Source organism: Melanotaenia boesemani, chromosome 7, assembly GCF_017639745.1.
Source record: "Melanotaenia boesemani isolate fMelBoe1 chromosome 7, fMelBoe1.pri, whole genome shotgun sequence".
NCBI lineage: Eukaryota > Metazoa > Chordata > Actinopteri > Atheriniformes > Melanotaeniidae > Melanotaenia > Melanotaenia boesemani.
Window position 1 is genome coordinate 27,811,009 of NC_055688.1, and position 18,132 is coordinate 27,829,140.

An 18,132-nucleotide genomic window follows, 5' to 3' on the forward strand; every position below is an offset into this window, starting at 1 on the left:
CTGTTACAACACGTGAAGAAAACTATATTTACAAAATTTGAATAGAACAAGTACTGTGGTGAAAAGAAGTTTTACAAGCTCAAGGTATTAAAATATTATTATAAATTTCGGTTATGGTGTTGGATTATAAAAGAAAGAGGAAACACATACTTGACCACACATAAAGGACAACTACATATTTATATACATATGTTGAAGAAAAAGTTGGTTTGTTTAACTGTCAATGAGAGTAAAAAGTAAAAAAAAAAAAGAAGAAAAAAAAGTCACAAGATTGTGGCTACGGCTTGGGAAAAAAATAATAAAAAGGACCACAAACTGATATACATTTTTTTCCTATACTGATGACAGTCTTGTCAGTTAATACATGCATGTGTGGCACATTGGTGCTAAATCCTATTATTCAGTCATCTCTTATGAAAGAGTGGTGAGTATGTCAAAGATTGTACAGTGAAAACTATTCTAAATAGTAAAAACGAGGGGAAAAGAAATTCTGCCAGCATATTAGAATTGTTTTCCGAGGCATCTTTATGCTCATGCAATGTTGGAGATAACAGCTGAACTATTTGTTGGTTTCGTCCACTTTGCCGCTGGGCTCACAGAGGTCTGTTTTCTCCATTGTGGTGTACGGAAAAGCTGGAACTTCACAGGTAGTGAAGTCCAGTTTCTTGGGAACACTGCAGTTGCTAAAGTCAAAAGCTTTGGCGCTCTCACAACCGAACTCTAGCTTCTTGAGACGAGCTAAACTCTTGATACTACCAGGGGGCCTTCCAGGGCTGACTTTATATCCAGCTGCCTTGGTGGTCCCCAGGGGCCTTCCTGGGCTGGTTTTGAATCCAGCTGCTCTGGTTGTCCCAGGTGGGCGCCCAGTACTTGTACGGTATCCAGCTGACTTAGTGGTCCCTGACGGCCTCCCTCTCCGCCCTGATTTCACAATGCCCTTCTTTTTCTTAGTTCCATCAGGTCCCAGAGCCTCACTGGCCCTGATTCTCATAGTCTGTGGCTGGAAGTCATTCTGGGTCTCTTGCAAATGACATGCCATGGCTTTGTGCACTCCTGGTGGTAAAGGGGCAAGGCCAGCAAGGGACAGCTGCAAACCAGGGGTCGTTGGTGAGGTGTAGAATTTGTTGGATTGTGTGCTACATAAATCAAAGTGGCTGGCTGGATGACAGTCCTCTGCCAGTCCACTCATACAGTAGTCACCGCTGCTGCTGCTCACTTGATGCATCATTTTCTGTTGGGGTGCAGAGAAATATACATATTTACGACACAAGCCACGTGTACAGTGACAAACACAGATCCAAAGATAATTTCACATTAGCTTACTTTTGATGGAGGCCTTTTTAGCGCTGCCACATAGAGCATAAGCTCCGTCAAGAATCAGTGGTGTCGAAATTTTTAGTTTGCAGAAAGCACATGCCCGAAGACAGATGTAAATGGCTACTGCTGAAAATAATTAATTACAAGAATGTAAAATGATCAGGTCGTACCTCATTTGTTGTTGATTACTGGGCCGAAAAGGGTTAATTTCCATTCGTATATGCTTCCCCTTCTTTGACAGCCACATCTTCATAAAGGCGCTGCACAAACTGCGCTCTGCCGTCTCAGACTATTGTCTATAAGCAGCACGGTGTTTTCTACAGTTAATCCGTTATGGAGAGGTTTAGATTAGTGGCAGCCATTTTCGTACGGAAAAAATGTTAAAAAAAAAAAAAAAAAAAAAAAAGTAAAAGCTTACTGCGCATGCTCAAAACAGCTTCCAGGAAATATGTGATGCAACGTTTTAGATCATATTGAACAAAGACGTTTATTTATAGCGTTTAGATCTCAGATGGAAATAAGAGAAAAATTACTATATTTAAGCAAACGTTCAACTTTCACTCTTTCACCATGTCATTACTAGTTATTTTCGAATAATTATTAGTAATGATACACTTGGATTTGTGTTTTATCTCTTCACTAGAATCTGTTTTAAACTGGGACAAAGACAAAGATCAGTCTCCATTTTTTCTTAGTTTTTATTAACAGTTATTATGAACTTAAGCACAGACAGTTTATCTGGGTTTATGGAGCAACCACAGTGCAAGAACAAGTAGCAATATAAATTTATCAGCTTTCCTCTGATGGTCGCCTTTCGAAAAATTTAGTCCACAGGACTTAAGTCTCCCTGATGAGCTTAGTCAGCTTCTGGATCTTTGTTTTGGTGGACATGTCCACATACTTGTCTCCAATACTGACAATCATGCCACCCAGGATTAAGGGATCTGACTGCAAGGAGAAAATAGTTGGAATAACAGGTCACAAAAATATTAACAGTAATACAGTGAACTGGCACAATACTAGTTTTAATCATGTTAAGAATTTATCTGATCAGTGGTTGTATGTTTCTGGGGCCATCCCTTTGAACTGTACCTTAGTTTCCAGCTTGATGGTCTCACCCTTTTGAAGAAAGCCGTTCAGTGCCACTTTCAGCTCAGCAACATTAGCCGCATCCAAGGGCTGAAATGAATAAACAGAGTCATTGGTGAGGGCAGTATTTTCTACTTGAGATGCAGTTTTAAAATAATTATTTGACTAATCCATATAGTAAATGGATATTTGTGTGGTTTAACCATTTTCAATATCGACATATCTTGCATGTCCTTCCAGGTTATACCTGAGCTGTAGTGACAGAGCAAAGAACCTCTCCACGGTGGGCACTCATCATCTTGCCAAACGCGCCGATAACATCACCAGTTAGAGTAAGACGACCATTATCTGCTAAAACATCTGATTAAAAAAAATGTAAACAAAAGGAAAACACAAAAAGATAGGTTTAAACAATATTCAACACTTTTGTTTCTTTGTATCAAATCCTGAAAGTTTTGGATTGGGGACAAGAGTGTATTGCATTTTTTCCCCCAACAGGTCATACGTTAAGTTAAATAGAAGTTACTAAAACTGGTGATTGATGCAGGTTTCGTTTGCTGACTTAAGGCCCAATTAATGCTTGACACAGAAGATGGATAAGCAGACAGGTTTGTCCATCTCCTGCATCGTTTACACGCGTGGCGTGTTTTCAGGGGCCTTGAGGATCTGTGGTTAGATGTAGCAAACGGAGCAATACCACCAGAAACCGTGGGGTTCAGTGTTGAGCAGTATAGAGGAACACAAGGAAAAAAAAGACGATGACAACAAGGACAACAACTGTATAGATGGGGGGAGCTTTTAAACAAAGTCTGTGTGATGGTGTTGGGTGGTTGCAAACAACATTATAGTGGTGCATTACTGGCCAAAACCCATGTTAGAACACGGGAGGAAACTCTGAACTCAGCACTGCCCATTAGTGCATGGATTATCTTCATAACCATGCGTCTTTTACCAATGTAAAAGACGCACAGAAAAATGAAGGATGGCAACATATGACAATGCTTGAAACAGACGTACCTATTAGGTTTTCTTTTTTGTTTGTTTTTGTAAAGTTAGTACAAATAGCATTACAATTTCAGGATTCCAAAAAAGAAAAAAGTCAACATGCATTGCTATGTCATCATTAGGTCATCACTGAATCTTAACCAAGGAAAGTAAAAGTAAAATTATTTCTTTGTTACAATACACAACTGTACATCTCCTGTCTTGAGCAGCACGAGGCTTTGAGCTACCATTCTGTTACAATTAACTCAATCAGGCACAAATCATTCAAATAAATCTTTGAATGTTTGTAAGCCAAACTTATATTATATTGAAATTAAATACATTTTCAAACTATGTATTTCAAAATACAAAAAATGTAAGACTCCCATATTCAATCCTATGAATACTTTTAAAATGCATAAAAGCATTCCAGCTGGTAATAAACCTAAGAAATATTAACTAGGGAAAGTATATTTTGATTTACTCCACATCCACCGTGATATATATTAATATTACAAAAAACTAAATGAAATTACTAATATTTACATTGTCTGCTCTGCAATTACAATAACATCCAGTAACCACGGAGGTCAAACACATAGCAACAAGAGGAGAGTTGAACCATCTTCAAAGAACACTCACTGATGAGGTTGACAGTGATGGGTGAAAGTTTGGCCTTTGTAAGAGCATCGTTGAAGGTTTTCTGCTTGATGCTGCGCTTGACATGAGGGTTCATTACAATATTTGACAGCTTGGGGTCCTTGATCAGGGCCTAAACAAAATGGTAAAAAGATCAATGAAATATTTAGGAAAATAATCATTTCATTATTCCATGGCATTAGCAACTGAAATTTACAATGACCAAATTAATAAATAACTCACAGAGACTTTCCCCAACTCCTGCTCCACTTGGTCAAGTTTGTTCTGCTTACTGGCAGCTGAGAACAGAGCCGTGGCATAACGACCCTCCACTCCATACACCGTTATGGGAGGCTAATGGGATATGCATACAAAATATATTTAATAAAATTGCGTAAACACATTTTAAGAACCACTGATAGATGAGGATTATAATCGGCATAGTTTGACGTTCTTTACCTTAACCAGTTTTGCTGCAGGTCTGATCACAGACGAGCTAAACTGGCGGGCCTATGAAATTAAAAGAATATATATTTATATATTAAGAAGGAAAAAAAAGAAAAAAAACAAGGCAAAACTTGAGATGATAAACTGTTGACGCGCTTGGTACCTTTTACGTTAGAAGCTGTTAGCTAGTAGGCTAACACGTTAGCAGTCATTCAAGTGCAATGCCTCGTGTACATCTGTTATACGTTTAGAGTTACCTTCTGATCACCCGCATAAATACAGTGATTACCACATATTCTTAGGATACAAAAAAACAACGGCTTTGACAGGAATTAGAGCATTTAAATTACCAAAACCACCCGAATGTCTTACCTGCTGTCCTAGCATGAACGCTGCCATTTTCTCCTACAGCTGTCCAGAGCAGAGCAATAGACTACGCATGCGCTTTTGAGAAAAATCCCTCTTGCCGTGGGTAATGTAGTTTTTCATGTGCGCGGCGCTGGGTCCTTCTGACAAGTGCAGAAATGTCAACCACTGTGGAGTACATATTTTAAAATGCGCGAAAGTTCATGTTATAACCCTTCAGTCAACTTATAAATGTCCTAAGTGTAATTTCTGGCTGTCTTTAGTTATTAACAAAGTGCACTTTAGTTATTAACAATACATGTGACATTTCAAAATGTCTGTGCCCTCTCAGCAGGTTCATTGTGTAGCCTAATATTTTTTCATATGTCGTTATTGTGTCTGTATAGATTGACTCTTTCGGTGTGCTAGTGGACAAGAGAAAGAGAGAGAGAGAGAGAGAGAGAGAGAGAGAGAGAGAGATAGTTTGTGTAACAGTGGTGGTTACCACTTGAATTTTTGTTAACTGAATATATTTAATAAGGTAATGCAGGCTGGCTATGATTTAACCAGTGTTTTTTTTTATAACAGATATGGCTGCCTGGTATAGATGATGAAGGTAAATGGCTAAAAACCAGCCCTAAAAAATATATTGTAAACTAGCACCTTTGTGATAGCTTCTTGATAGCCAAATAGATAACATAAGGCCTGTTTTCATTGGTGAATCATCTGTTAACCAAATTAGCTATATTTACCAGCACCAGTATTGTTTCATACTAAATAAGGACGCAAACATTTTTTGCAAGTTTTATGCTAAATGTTGTAGTATACTGAGCAATGTTTAGTTAGATTCTTTGTTACTGTTTGAGATAGCATTATCTGATGATGAATAGACTAATTCCAGCAACTCAGCAACTAACTTGCTAGTCTTGTGTTAACCATTGGTCCTGTTTCCGGTTTCATCCAGCAGGGGGGAGGTAGGACAGTGAGAAATTCAACTTATGAGTCACCGCTATTCAGAAATCTAGAAGCAAATTTTTGATGATCAGAAAACCTTTATTAAGTACATAACCTTTGTAAACAGCTAACTTAAAAAAAAAAAACAAAAAAAAACGCCTACTCTGGGTACAGTGACGTGACGTAGTGTTGATCACCTAATCAGCCCCGCTTTGGACAGGATGAGCAAGGTTGACATACTTCCATAGTCCTAAGGATGCAAATGGATAACTGTACGAATATAGCGCAAAGACGACTACATTATCCTTGTATCATATGAACAGAAGACTTTTATCGCCAATAAACTGCAGCACCCAGCGGATGATTAGAAAGCTTGCTAACGTTGCGTAGCTCAGGACAAGGAATTTTAAAACTGGTCGGATCACTGGCTGACTGCAAATTAAGCATGGACGACAAGTCATTCACCAAGGAGTTGGACGGATGGATTGAACAACTGAATGAGTGTAAACAGCTATCAGAGAACCAGGTCAAAGTCCTCTGTGAAAAGGTATGGTTTGCGCATAGTTACAGGCTACTTAAGAATAATACCCCCGCACACACACACACATTAGCTTTCCTCGGTGCTAGGGGACCGTTAGCTGTTACAGCTCCTAAATCTCCAATATTAGTAATAATTTTATTTATTTATTTATTTGTGAAAAACAGTAGTTCCAGCATATGGCATTGCTTTGAAGAACAGCATATGACAGCTGCTGCATGCAGTTCATGTCTAGGGAAAAACGCTAGCCTAGAACATGGAGGAGGATGTCTGCAATATGTTTTCCCTTTGCTACGCCCACTGATGGTACCTCTTCAGCATTGGACCACAACAAACTGAAATAGTCTCTTGCATGCCGCACGATCTGAAAATGATTCATGGTAATTGTTTGGTTAAAATAAGACTCAATCCGTCCATCCGATGCACTACCACTGTCTCCTCACCGCAGTGTGTTGTGTGTTACCCGTTCACTGACATCTTCCTCTTTTGTGTCTATTAAAGGCCAAGGAGATTTTGACAAAGGAGTCAAATGTACAGGAGGTGAGATGTCCGGTAACTGTCTGTGGAGACGTTCATGGACAGTTTCATGACCTTATGGAGCTCTTTAAGATTGGAGGGAAGTCCCCAGATACCAACTATCTCTTTATGGGAGACTATGTTGACAGAGGTTATTACTCTGTGGAGACAGTCACACTTCTGGTTTCTCTAAAGGTAAAAAAAAAAAAATAAAATAATAAAAACAATAAAATAAAATAAAAGAGAGAGAGACTTTGCTTTGTTTTTGCAGAGTGGCAATATTATTGTGTGTTGCCTCTAAATGCTTAGTTTTTGTTGCTTTTACAGGTAAGGTTTCGTGAACGAATCACAATTCTCAGAGGGAATCATGAGAGCAGACAGATCACACAAGTGTACGGTTTTTATGACGAATGCCTAAGAAAATATGGAAATGCCAATGTTTGGAAGTACTTCACAGACCTGTTTGATTATCTGCCTCTTACAGCACTAGTAGATAACCAGGTAAGGTTGTGTTTCCACATGTGGCATTCATTGTAACACAAAGCACCGATTTGGAGATTCTTTAATTTATTTTCTCTCTCGTCTTAGATTTTCTGCCTCCATGGAGGATTATCACCTTCAATAGACACACTGGAACACATTCGAGCGCTGGATCGCTTGCAGGAAGTTCCTCATGAGGTACACTGTGCTTATGAATTTTACTTTTATCAGATTTTATCAGATATCAGACTTTTTTCCCCAATAAACACACAGTGATAACTTTTTTTTTTTTAGAAATTAGTTACTAGAGATTTTCTGTTTAAGCACTTTGGTGAGAGCTATATAATTACAGGGTTATATCAACATTGGCCATCATCATATTTATTCTGTAAAATGGGCACATTGTATGAGTTTTAATATAGTCAACTGGACTTCTGTTTCTTGGTTCTTGAGGGCGTTTCACTTCTCAGAAATGTTTTTAAGAACCAAGAAATAGAAGTCCAGTCAACTTTATTCAAGCTTTTTTTGATTAACCTGACCTGGATGACTGAAAATCTGCACCAACATATTCAATAATATTGTTTCAAAAAGTCTTTATTTAATATTCAGTTTGCTAAAACTTAAGTCTTTTAATTTTTAATAGTGCTTTACATTGCATGTGCAGTAGATATTCTAATGTTCTGTCCATTTTTAGGGTCCCATGTGTGACTTGTTATGGTCAGATCCAGATGACCGTGGTGGCTGGGGGATCTCTCCCCGTGGTGCAGGCTACACATTTGGGCAGGACATATCTGAGACCTTCAATCACGCAAATGGCTTAACTTTGGTTTCAAGAGCCCATCAGCTGGTGATGGAGGTAATCTGACTTTATTTACTGAAAATAATTATGAATATACTGATGTATGACACTCTTTCCAAGAAAGTTTGCAAATCATATGGTCCCTTTAACTGAAAATAGTATAGAAACAGCACATCTGTTTTATTTAATTTTTAGTTTTTTTTTAAAGAAATATCTACTTTTTTAAATTTGAGGATAGCACCTCATTTAAAACACCGCGTTTCACATGGAGCAATAAATCATTTGCAAAGTTTTGTATTGAAAAAACTCTGGTATCTTAATAAAGGCAGAAATCAAGAAAATAACAAGAAAAAGGAAAGCTCACAGAAAGTGTCTTTTACAGAGGTAAATATTCAGAGGAGTTGGCCACCGTAAAATTAATAAAAAAAGATCAGAAATTTTGAAAGCTTTTGTGGACTCAAGGTTATTCAAGATGAAAATAAGGATCCAGCAAGAACTGAGAAACCTTTCACTTCACAAACAGCAGCACTCGTCCTCCATCAGTTCCATAACGCTTAGTGTTGCCAAAGCAAAAGTGCTTCAGAACTATACTATATGTTTTTTAAACATTTTGTGTTGTGCATTTATAAATTATTAACATGCAACTAATCCCATGATTTAGGGGTATAACTGGTGCCACGATCGCAATGTTGTGACAATCTTCAGCGCGCCAAACTATTGCTACCGTTGTGGAAACCAGGCAGCAATCATGGAACTTGATGACACATTGAAATACTCCTTGTAAGTAAAGTTACATGAACCTGAAAATACATGAGTGTTTCTTCCACAAATGTAATCCTAATGTTTGCAAAAAACATTTGATTTGTAAATATTGATGTGGGTTTATTTTAGCCTACAGTTTGACCCAGCGCCGCGCAGAGGAGAGCCTCATGTGACACGGCGTACGCCGGACTACTTCCTGTAAAGATCACTGGAGAGAATGGTAACAGGCTGCACAGAGGCAGCAGAAAAGAAGCGTTCAGTCTGACACAAATTTCGTGCCATTATCAATGCTCAATGGAAACTTTCACACCTAGCTACATACTACCACCTTTTCAATTTATAACTCTGTGCATGATGTTATAACTGCTAAAAATGGTTGTTGCTCTTAACACTGCTGTTGTAATACCTGCTGGTTTTGTCAGGAAAAATTAATGACTTAAGGCTGATAATAATGATTAGGTTTAATTTTCGTGTTTTGTTCTTAATATGTTTGCAATATAAAGTTTCTAAGCTGCATCTTTTATTTGGCATGACCTCAGATCAAAGGCTGCAGTACATATCATGTGAACTCTTTTGTCTTTGTAATGATGCTCAACAGTTTTTTTGTGAAGTAAGATGTAGATTTTGTTCTCTTTGCACTTTTGTATTTATGTTTTATCACATGGCACTGACAGATTGTGCTCAATTTATACTCTATTAAATAAGTAGCTATTATTCTTTTGTCCCTCATGGACGTTAATGCAATTAATTTAAATCTGCAATAGTGGCACAAGGGACTAAATGACTTAAAATGACTCAATTGTTTTACAGCCTCTAACATCCTAGAATAAAAAGCTAAAATTGCTTCGTCATTATTTCCAAAAGCAGATTGAGATTACTACCTGTTGTTATTATTAGTGACCACTAGATGGAGACAGAAACCTAAAATATGTTACGAGGCAGCGGAGTGATAATCAGTAGGTGTAGAAAATAGTGATTTTACGTTTATTTTTTACAATTAATTTGGTAATGTTGTTTAGTTTTTTTTTTTTTAAATAAGAAAGATATTATATTACTAGTTTCCACGCCGTTATTTCAAACATTTGTTTACTCATATTTTGTTTACATTGTATGTTTCTTTTAATGTACATTTATGAACGAAATGCTTTCTTTCTTTATTTTTTCGGACCATTTATCTTTTCATAAGACGTTGGTATCGCCTATTAATGCCAGTCTGTTGTATATACAGTCGCGTGTGTGGAAATTATCCAAAGTTTTAACGTATATTAATAATTTACTGCCCTTGAATCAAGTTTACAGAAATGCATCGAGCGTTAACGGATGTAGCACCTGGTTCACTTCATAATAAAGGCATGGTTTTAAAAAACTAACGCTTTGTGCCTTCAAATGTTTATCTTTGACCATGCTATTTCACAACTCATTGTAGTATCAGCATGTATTTCTCTTAAAAAAGGCTATTTCGTGAAATATTAATCCTACCCTTATTATTTTCCCGACGTGAACATAAAGGTAAGAGTTTTATTTTCTCGGGGTGTTTCCGGGTACTGGGAGGGATGTGGCTCTGTGTTCTCTGTGGCTGTGCTGCTGACGCTGTTGCATGAAAAATTAGCTGGCTGCAGCTTGTCAGGGACACCTTCTGCGGACTCCTGGAGCCCCACAGTGCAGTAAGTAACCCGTGCGTTTTTCTCCAATGAATCCACAGAGAGGAAAGTATCGACCGTAGTCTGTCTCAGATCGGGAGCATACATGATTAGACAGTTTGGCTCCTTCAGAAAGCCTGCTGATACTAGTTGAATCTGGGGTTCACAGCTGGACAATTATCGAGACAGACAGATGTCGTTCCTTATTAGCCCACGAAAATGATAACATTTAGATTTGAATCGTTTGAAGGAGATTTCGGTGTCTCCTTTTTTTCCTTTTCTTTTTTTCTCCAGATGTGGAAACACCTCCAGTTAAGAGTCCAGATTTGACTGGTCTACGTCGGGTTGAACAATAAAGCGTTACCAGTCTCAGAGCATGTTTACCCTGCGACCACAGACAGAAGTCTGCGCTTCTCAGCCTAAGACTAGTCTTTTTTTCCAATCTTCTTCTTTTTCTTTTTCAAGAAAAAACGATTAAATAAGAACTGCCATCACGCTGCATGATGGTAGTATTTAAATGATGCATACAATTGTGGAGTTGTTGTAAATTGCAGGTTAATATGTGGCCACGCAGGCTGCCGTTGATTGGTTGAGAGTAAGGGTAGAAGCAGCTCAAGGTTTATGGATCAAAGGACGACTCTCTCCAAAGTTCATTCCTCTCATACCACAGTAATATGTGATTTATTATAGCATTAATGCTATTAACTTGGACTCTGGCGACAGGAAATGCCTTGCAACCTTGGTACATACCGGTAATTTGGTGTTTTGTTGTTCAAAGAAGGGGGTGTCTTGTGCCCATCTCGTGAGAACCCCATTGAGTTTAATTCAATTTAAAGAGACAGTATGCCCTATGTACCGCTCTACGTCCATAATAGAAGACAGATTTTCTATTTTGTTGTCAATCCAGCAGCCATCTTTGGTGCAATTTCAGATTCTTGCAGCTCCATGTTCCATGCATAGACCTACTGCTCCACTGTGGTGTGCTTGCCCCCCACACAGTGGATTATCTGGTCCAAAGAACAAATAGTTAAAAACCAGATCAGACTGGGTTACATGGACTCACACACAGGGAAGAATGAGTATGCTGCATACACATCTCCAATGATAATACTTCTGATTGTGCTGTTCAGTCCAAGCTGATCTCATATGGGTTCAGAATAGGAAAGAAAAGTTTGAATGAAATGCACATTATTGCTTACACAACAATATTGGCTTCTGATAGAAATGGTAGCTTTCTAGTAATTTTCAGCAGAGGCATGCAGTGGGCTTTTGTCACTTTCCATAAACTGCTATTCAGATACAATTTGAGGGTTGGTGTGTAGCTGGGCTTTGCAATTTAGCGCTTGACAACCCTTGTGTCAGGTCACGCCATCACTATAGCAACAATATGCTGAATTAGCAGCATAGCAGTGAAGAAAAGAGCTTTGCATTCCACGAGTCCTCCTCGTCTGACTTGTCACTTCAAAAGAAATATTGGCTGAAAGTAGGCATGGAGTGCAGGAGGAAGAGGGCATCAGATTCCCGTAAAAGTATCAGAGTGAAGACAATACACACATGAACACAATAGTTAGTTTTTCTTATCTGCAGTGGGGGTTTTTAGGTTGGCATCACTGTTTCCATGTATTTTGTCACACTGTGCACTGACAGCAACCTGATATGCTTATTGTAAGATTTTCTTTTCTCAGATAGACATGGCATCAGAGCTATCAACTTCCATAAACATCAAGGAGCCCCGGTGGGATCAGAGCACTTTCATAGGACGAGCCAAGCATTTCTTCACTGTCACAGATCCCAGGAATGTTCTCCTGACCAATGAACAACTAGCACATGCACACAAAATCATCACTGACTACAGGTAAATTAACTCAGCACTTCACTTGACAGAATGTCAGGTTGGTGCTAATACTGGGTAAAAAGTGGAGTTGGTTTAAGCTGTTATCCGGCTGGTCTTGCAGGAAAGGTATAGTGTCTCCAGAGCTGACAGAGGATGAACTGTGGAGAGCCAAATATGTCTTTGACTCAGCTTTTCACCCTGACACCGGAGAGAAGATGATTTTGATCGGTCGCATGTCGGCACAGGTTCCTATGAACATGACGATCACCGGATGCATGATGACGTTTTATAAGTAAGATCTGCTTTTTAATTTTTTACTGAATAATATTTGCAAGGAAATATAAGTTTAAAACCCAGAAAAGCATCATTCTTAACTACTTCTGACAATCTTGCAGGACAACTCCTGCTGTGTTGTTCTGGCAGTGGATCAATCAGTCCTTTAATGCAATAGTCAACTATACGAACAGGAGTGGCGATGCTCCAATCACAGTCAGGTAGGAAGCTGGCAGGTAGCGTTAAGACTGGCACATAGACCCTTTAATTCAACCGTTGTTGAATGAACAGTTTTTTCTTTGATGTGACTGGTGATTCTTGTGTTTACAGTCAGCTTGGCACAGCTTATGTGTCTGCCACCACAGGGGCAGTTGCCACCGCTCTAGGATTAAATGCACTAACAAAGGTATCAGTTCATCTAACCCCATTCTGCATCTCATTTTAATTTATTGATCTCAGACTCATTGATGTGCTGGCATGAAGATGGAAGCATGTTTGTCATAGAGGAGGAATGTTATTTGCAGGGTACTGCTCAGTAATCAGTCGATGTGCCAGTTATTATTATTTTTTTTTTTATTTGTGTTGAACATCCTCCTGTATGGTAGAAAAAAAGCCTTCATCTCCAACATGTGAAATTTAACAGACTTCCAGTCTGAAAAGTTAAACTTGCTGTTTACGTTGATTAATTTTTTTCCTCATGTTTGTCTGCATGTTCTCCTGTCGTAGCATATTTCACCTCTGATTGGACGGTTTGTTCCATTTGCTGCTGTAGCTGCCGCTAACTGTATCAACATCCCACTAATGAGACAAAGGTAAGGAGTAAATGAAACAGTACACTTAGTTTTTCTTTAGCTGACTGATGATTTCCTCACACATAATGGCTTCAAGGTCAAAACTTTTTTTTTAATGTAAATACAAAAACTTCCTAAAATGTACAAATATTCAAGCACCACCATAAAAAAAATACAAAATAATGCAGATGTAACATATTCTTAATCATTCTTGCTAATTCTAAAGGAAAATATCGGGACATGAATGATTCAGAAGTCATTGATTTGTCAGTCATGACTTGCCATCATGGCCCAGATTGTGCAAAACAGACCCAAACCATGATACTACCGCCATGTTTTACAGATAGGATAAGGTTCTTGTGTAGGAGTGTATTCCTTCTTTCAAGCAAATCTCTTTTAATTAAATTAAGAAAGTTCTATTTTAGTCTCATCTGTGCACAAAACATTTCCTGTGTTGCTCTGGCTGGTCCACATGGTCTCTGGCAAACTGCAGTCTGACACAATGTTCCCTTTGGAGAGCAGCGTCTGTGTCCTTGTAGCTGTGCCCTGATGGTTGACTCAAGAATATTAACATTAACCTCTGAGATTAGCCCGTTTGTTTGTTCAAGTTACCCTGAGATCCTTTGTGAACTTACTGAAGATTAATACCTTGAAGGTCCAGTTTATCTGACTGTAGGTGGGATCTAAATTGATTTATAATCCTTTCCATCGTAATAAGGATCAACAACTTTTTTTCTTTCCTGAGGTCCTCAGAAATCTCCTTCAATGGCGTCTTAACACAGACATTATGTAGACCATCATTCTTCCCATTCTTTAAATAAAATCCAATCACATGATCATTATCCTGTTTATTGAAAACCCCTGACTATCACTTCCTTGTGAATCTCATCTTATAGCATTTTCACAAATGCTTTGCAGTGTGTTCACTTTTTCAGGAGGACCTGCGTCCAGTTCAGCTTTAGTAGCCCCCTCAGAACTTCATTGTACATGAAACTGCATATTGTCAATAAAGCCTATTCTAATAAAAATTTTTCTTTGTCTGCAGGGAGCTCCAACATGGCATTCCCATAACAGATGAAAACGACAACAGGTTAGGAGAATCAACAAAAGCTGCACAGCAGGCAATCTCTCAGGTTGTGGTCTCCAGGATCCTCATGGCCTCTCCAGGAATGGGTAAATCAAACATCTGTCATTTCAGTTTAGATACTTCAGGGTTATCCTGCATTAATTCATATTTCATCTGTGTCTTTTCAGCTATTCCCCCATTTTTAATGAATCATCTGGAAAAGAAGGCATTTCTGAAGGTAAGACTTTTCTAAATTAGTTGCTCCCTTTAAGGCACAAATTGAGGAACGGAGTAAATAATGATTTAGAAATACAAGGAAGCTAAAATGGTGAGATTTTTTTTTAACTAATCACTCATTAGAGGAGCAAAAACTGCTGATGCCACACTGGTACTGGAGTTCATCGCTGCTTTTGTGTCCCTCATTGGTTTTTCTGCCTGGTCTTTTCAGAAGTTCCCATGGATGAGTGCACCTATTCAAGTCAGCCTGGTGGGATTCTGGTGAGTTGTCAAAGATGGCCCACCTGATAAGCTCTCATGGGGGATACCTTTGAAATTTTAGCCGAGTTTCTTACAACTGCTATATAACACAAAAAGAAAATTTATTTATTTATATATATATATATATATATATACATATATGGCATCATTTTAAATTTGGCCATTGAAGTTTCTGTGTGGTAAGTCTGATGAAAATGCGCTTATAAGAGCTAATTGTGTTGGTGATAGATCTAATCTCTTGTTTTCACAGATCCCATTCTTTCTTCCTATGAAAGATTTTTCACACACACACACACACATCATCCCAACGTTTCACTGATGCATCCTCCTCCCCTCTGATCAAGCTTAGCGTGACCATTTAATATCATGTGCAGCTTTCCTTTGCTTCAAATGACATGACAGTGATTAGCAGTACATCCTGCCAAATGGCTCAAACATCAGTCCAGACCTGCTGTGGTGCATATGGTTGTGTGTAGGGGTGTACTGAATTTACATTTTGCTTGACAATCAACCACATTTGCCCTCTAATTATGTCTTCTAATGATGCCAGAGTGGCTCATATGCCTGCATCTTTCATGCATGTTGTTTTTTTTTTCTTTAGCCTGGTGTTTGCTACTCCTCTGTGCTGCGCATTGTTCCCTCAGAAGAGGTGAGTGAATTTCTAAACTTGACCCAGAGATAACAGTAAGTCTCATCTTCCTCAAGCTGAATAATTGCAGTGTGCAGGATTCTTTTCTGCCTCAGAGGTCACATTACATGCCTACTCTGAATGTGTTTCACTCCCCCACCCTATCCAGCTCTATGTCAGTCAGCCGCCTGGAGCCAGAGCTGCAGGAGAAAATCCGGGCCAGCCACCCAGAAGTGGAGAGGGTGTACTTCAACAAAGGGCTATGAGTGTGTAGCCCCTCATCCAAACTTTGCCGTGACACAGCTACAGCCTCGGCCCTCACCTCTCTGCCAGCTCTCCTCATTCAGTGTGCCAAAGTTAAGTTTTTGTCTCATTTCCACCATTCAGATGGACATTTGAAGACTCCCTCTCTCAGTTAGCCTCTTTGTAATGAGATGTTCACTTTTGTCAGTGTGATTGTTGAATTTATAGGAAGTGCTAGGGAAGGTTTTCTCTAGCTGGACCAGATTAAAAAGTTTAACATTTCTCAAAACAAATGTATTGTGGCCCTTGTTAGATTGTTTAAAGTGGACTTTTTTTTAAAGTGGTGACTTGTTGATCATATATTGCCACAAACCCTTTGTCATACTTTCCTACTTAAGGCTGGAGGCCAGTTTATTATTTACCTGCTTTTTACCTGATTATAATCAGTTTTGCGGTTGTCACATTTGCCAAATCTTTACTCACATTTTTTTTAGATATCTACAAACTCCTACATTTATTTCAAAGAGTAATTTATCTTACTTGAATTGAGTTTAATTGCCAAAACAGTAACATGAAACGAGTCTCCTTACGTCTAACCACGTATCATAAAAACAATACTCAAGGAATCTGCCATGTAACATTTGATGTAATGATGGTGGCAGCCATTGATGGGCCAACATGGTGCTATTTGTCTTAATAATCAGTCTTTCACATATTTATTCTACTTGCCAGACATGTTATGAACAAACCACTCCTCACCTGAGCATCATTGGACGTAACCATGCGCTCTCTCACAGGTTATTACTTAACACACAGGCACTATGTTCACTCTTACTTCTAAGATGCCAAATCTCAAAGACGATGTGATGATGTAAATTCAATGACTTACGTAGGTACTGCACAAGGTGGCACATTTTGAAATTCTGTAGAAGTTCAATCATATTGATTTTGAAGTTTTAAAGCACATTTCTAGATATATTTGGAGTAGTGTAAGTTGTTAGGGAAAATGCCCTAAACACTCTGACTTTATCAGACCTTTCCCCGTCATGAATTCTGTTTTTTTTTTTTGTTTTTTTTTTTACATTTCTGTGAAACATTTCAGCCTGGTGAGCATGAGGAATGTAGAAACTCTCAGCTAGGAATCTGCAGCAACAGTCTCCTGCCTCGTGCTTCATCGTATTTCACAGTATTGGTTAAAAAATTTGCTTACAGTTATGTGAGCACACTATGACAGAGTTCAAGCATGGTGGGCTGATAAAGCAGGTGCAGGCTGATGTAACACTGCTCCCCCCCCACCCATTCTTTGTACTGCAGCAGTTAATATTCTTGACAATCAGCTGTGTTTGGACACAGCTGGTGGTGTGAACTCTCTACTGGTGGACTCCTGTCTTCTATTCTGCTAGTGCACAAAACTGTGACATTACATCAGTTATATATTTTCAATTCAGGGATGAGAATAAAAAAAGATGGACTTAAAGCCACAAAATCTAAAAACAACTAATTCATATTATGAATTTTAAATGTATGTTTAAGGACCAAATGTGTAACAGGATTATGTGCTCCATTTAATGCAAATGTTTACATTTTTTTTAATTGAAATATGACAAACTTGTGAAGATTGATTTAGTTCCACTGCATCCTTTCCTCATTGTGGTGTAATTTCTGGAAGTTGTTAAATGTTTAAAATGCTGTAATTTCCCCACGTGTATTGCTGTATAAGTAACTTTACTTTTGGTTCTCAGTGTTCTTACAGAAAGACGAATCGGAGCTGCTCCTTGCCGATTTAAAGTTTGTTATTCTCGTGTTCAAGGTAACTGAATGTAGCATTTTCCAGTTCCAGGTGTTTACGGTGTGTTAGTCTAGAAAAGCACAATATTGTAACACGTCAAATGCTGCATATTTTTAAATCTTACATCTGCTCAGTTTCATGGCCACAATCATTTTGTACTGCATTCTTGTGAGGGAGGAAAAATGGGAAGAAATATGAAACTATCATTTAACATTTAATTGCAGTTGAGAGCTCATTTGTTTTATGTTAAAAATTTAACTACCTAATAATGAACACACTCACAAGCTCGACCCTACCACAACAAATCGCATTTCGCTGCAGTCAAATAGATGCAAAAGGGACTCAAAAGGAAGAAGTCATTGCATTAATTTTAAATTAAGTTTTAAAATGATGTGAAAAAACTGTATTTGATTGCTGTGCAGTACTCTGGGGGTGATGTAATGCTCGAACTAACTGGATAAAATAAAGTTGATACTGGTGTGCTGGTGTCTGTGTGGTAA

At 38.4% G+C, this 18,132-nt stretch overlaps 4 protein-coding genes across 6 annotated transcripts; 2 read left to right on the forward strand and 2 right to left on the reverse strand.

Annotated features, from left to right (window-relative positions):
* Positions 1–333: 333 nt before the first annotated feature.
* si:ch1073-44g3.1 (UPF0461 protein C5orf24 homolog) lies at positions 334–1,708 on the reverse strand. Of its 2 annotated transcripts, none has more exons than XM_041991228.1 (2): positions 1,488–1,708; positions 334–1,231 (listed from the first exon to the last, which is right to left on the reverse strand). In XM_041991228.1, the coding sequence occupies exon 2, from the start codon at positions 1,226–1,228 to the stop codon at positions 560–562; it is 669 nt and encodes a 222-aa protein (XP_041847162.1). In that variant the 5' UTR covers positions 1,229–1,231; positions 1,488–1,708; the 3' UTR covers positions 334–559. The 2 variants fall into 2 exon arrangements, with proteins under 2 accessions (XP_041847162.1, XP_041847161.1); XM_041991227.1 differs by lacking the exon at positions 1,488–1,708 and adding an exon at positions 1,324–1,471.
* Positions 1,709–2,000: 292 nt separating this feature from the next.
* Positions 2,001–4,933, reverse strand: atp5po (ATP synthase peripheral stalk subunit OSCP). Its single transcript, XM_041991113.1, has 7 exons — positions 4,849–4,933; positions 4,489–4,539; positions 4,273–4,383; positions 4,033–4,162; positions 2,654–2,766; positions 2,410–2,496; positions 2,001–2,265 (listed from the first exon to the last, which is right to left on the reverse strand). The coding sequence occupies exons 1-7, from the start codon at positions 4,873–4,875 to the stop codon at positions 2,155–2,157; spliced, it is 630 nt and encodes a 209-aa protein (XP_041847047.1). The 5' UTR covers positions 4,876–4,933; the 3' UTR covers positions 2,001–2,154.
* A 1,193-nt stretch (positions 4,934–6,126) lies between these two features.
* LOC121643552 (serine/threonine-protein phosphatase 2A catalytic subunit alpha isoform-like) lies at positions 6,127–10,230 on the forward strand. The gene is made up of 7 exons (XM_041991022.1): positions 6,127–6,322; positions 6,815–7,024; positions 7,157–7,330; positions 7,418–7,507; positions 8,004–8,165; positions 8,770–8,888; positions 9,000–10,230. Exons 1-7 carry the CDS (start codon positions 6,221–6,223, stop codon positions 9,070–9,072), a joined length of 930 nt encoding a protein of 309 aa, XP_041846956.1. The 5' UTR covers positions 6,127–6,220; the 3' UTR covers positions 9,073–10,230.
* A 222-nt stretch (positions 10,231–10,452) lies between these two features.
* sfxn1 (sideroflexin 1) lies at positions 10,453–18,112 on the forward strand. Of its 2 annotated transcripts, none has more exons than XM_041989518.1 (11): positions 10,453–10,534; positions 12,196–12,365; positions 12,466–12,636; positions 12,740–12,838; positions 12,948–13,023; positions 13,344–13,429; positions 14,454–14,581; positions 14,663–14,712; positions 14,923–14,972; positions 15,574–15,621; positions 15,770–18,112. In XM_041989518.1, the coding sequence occupies exons 2-11, from the start codon at positions 12,202–12,204 to the stop codon at positions 15,864–15,866; spliced, it is 969 nt and encodes a 322-aa protein (XP_041845452.1). In that variant the 5' UTR covers positions 10,453–10,534; positions 12,196–12,201; the 3' UTR covers positions 15,867–18,112. The 2 variants fall into 2 exon arrangements, with proteins under 2 accessions (XP_041845452.1, XP_041845450.1); XM_041989516.1 differs by having other exon boundaries at positions 10,461–10,534; positions 12,200–12,365.
* The last annotated feature ends 20 nt before the right edge of the window (positions 18,113–18,132 follow it).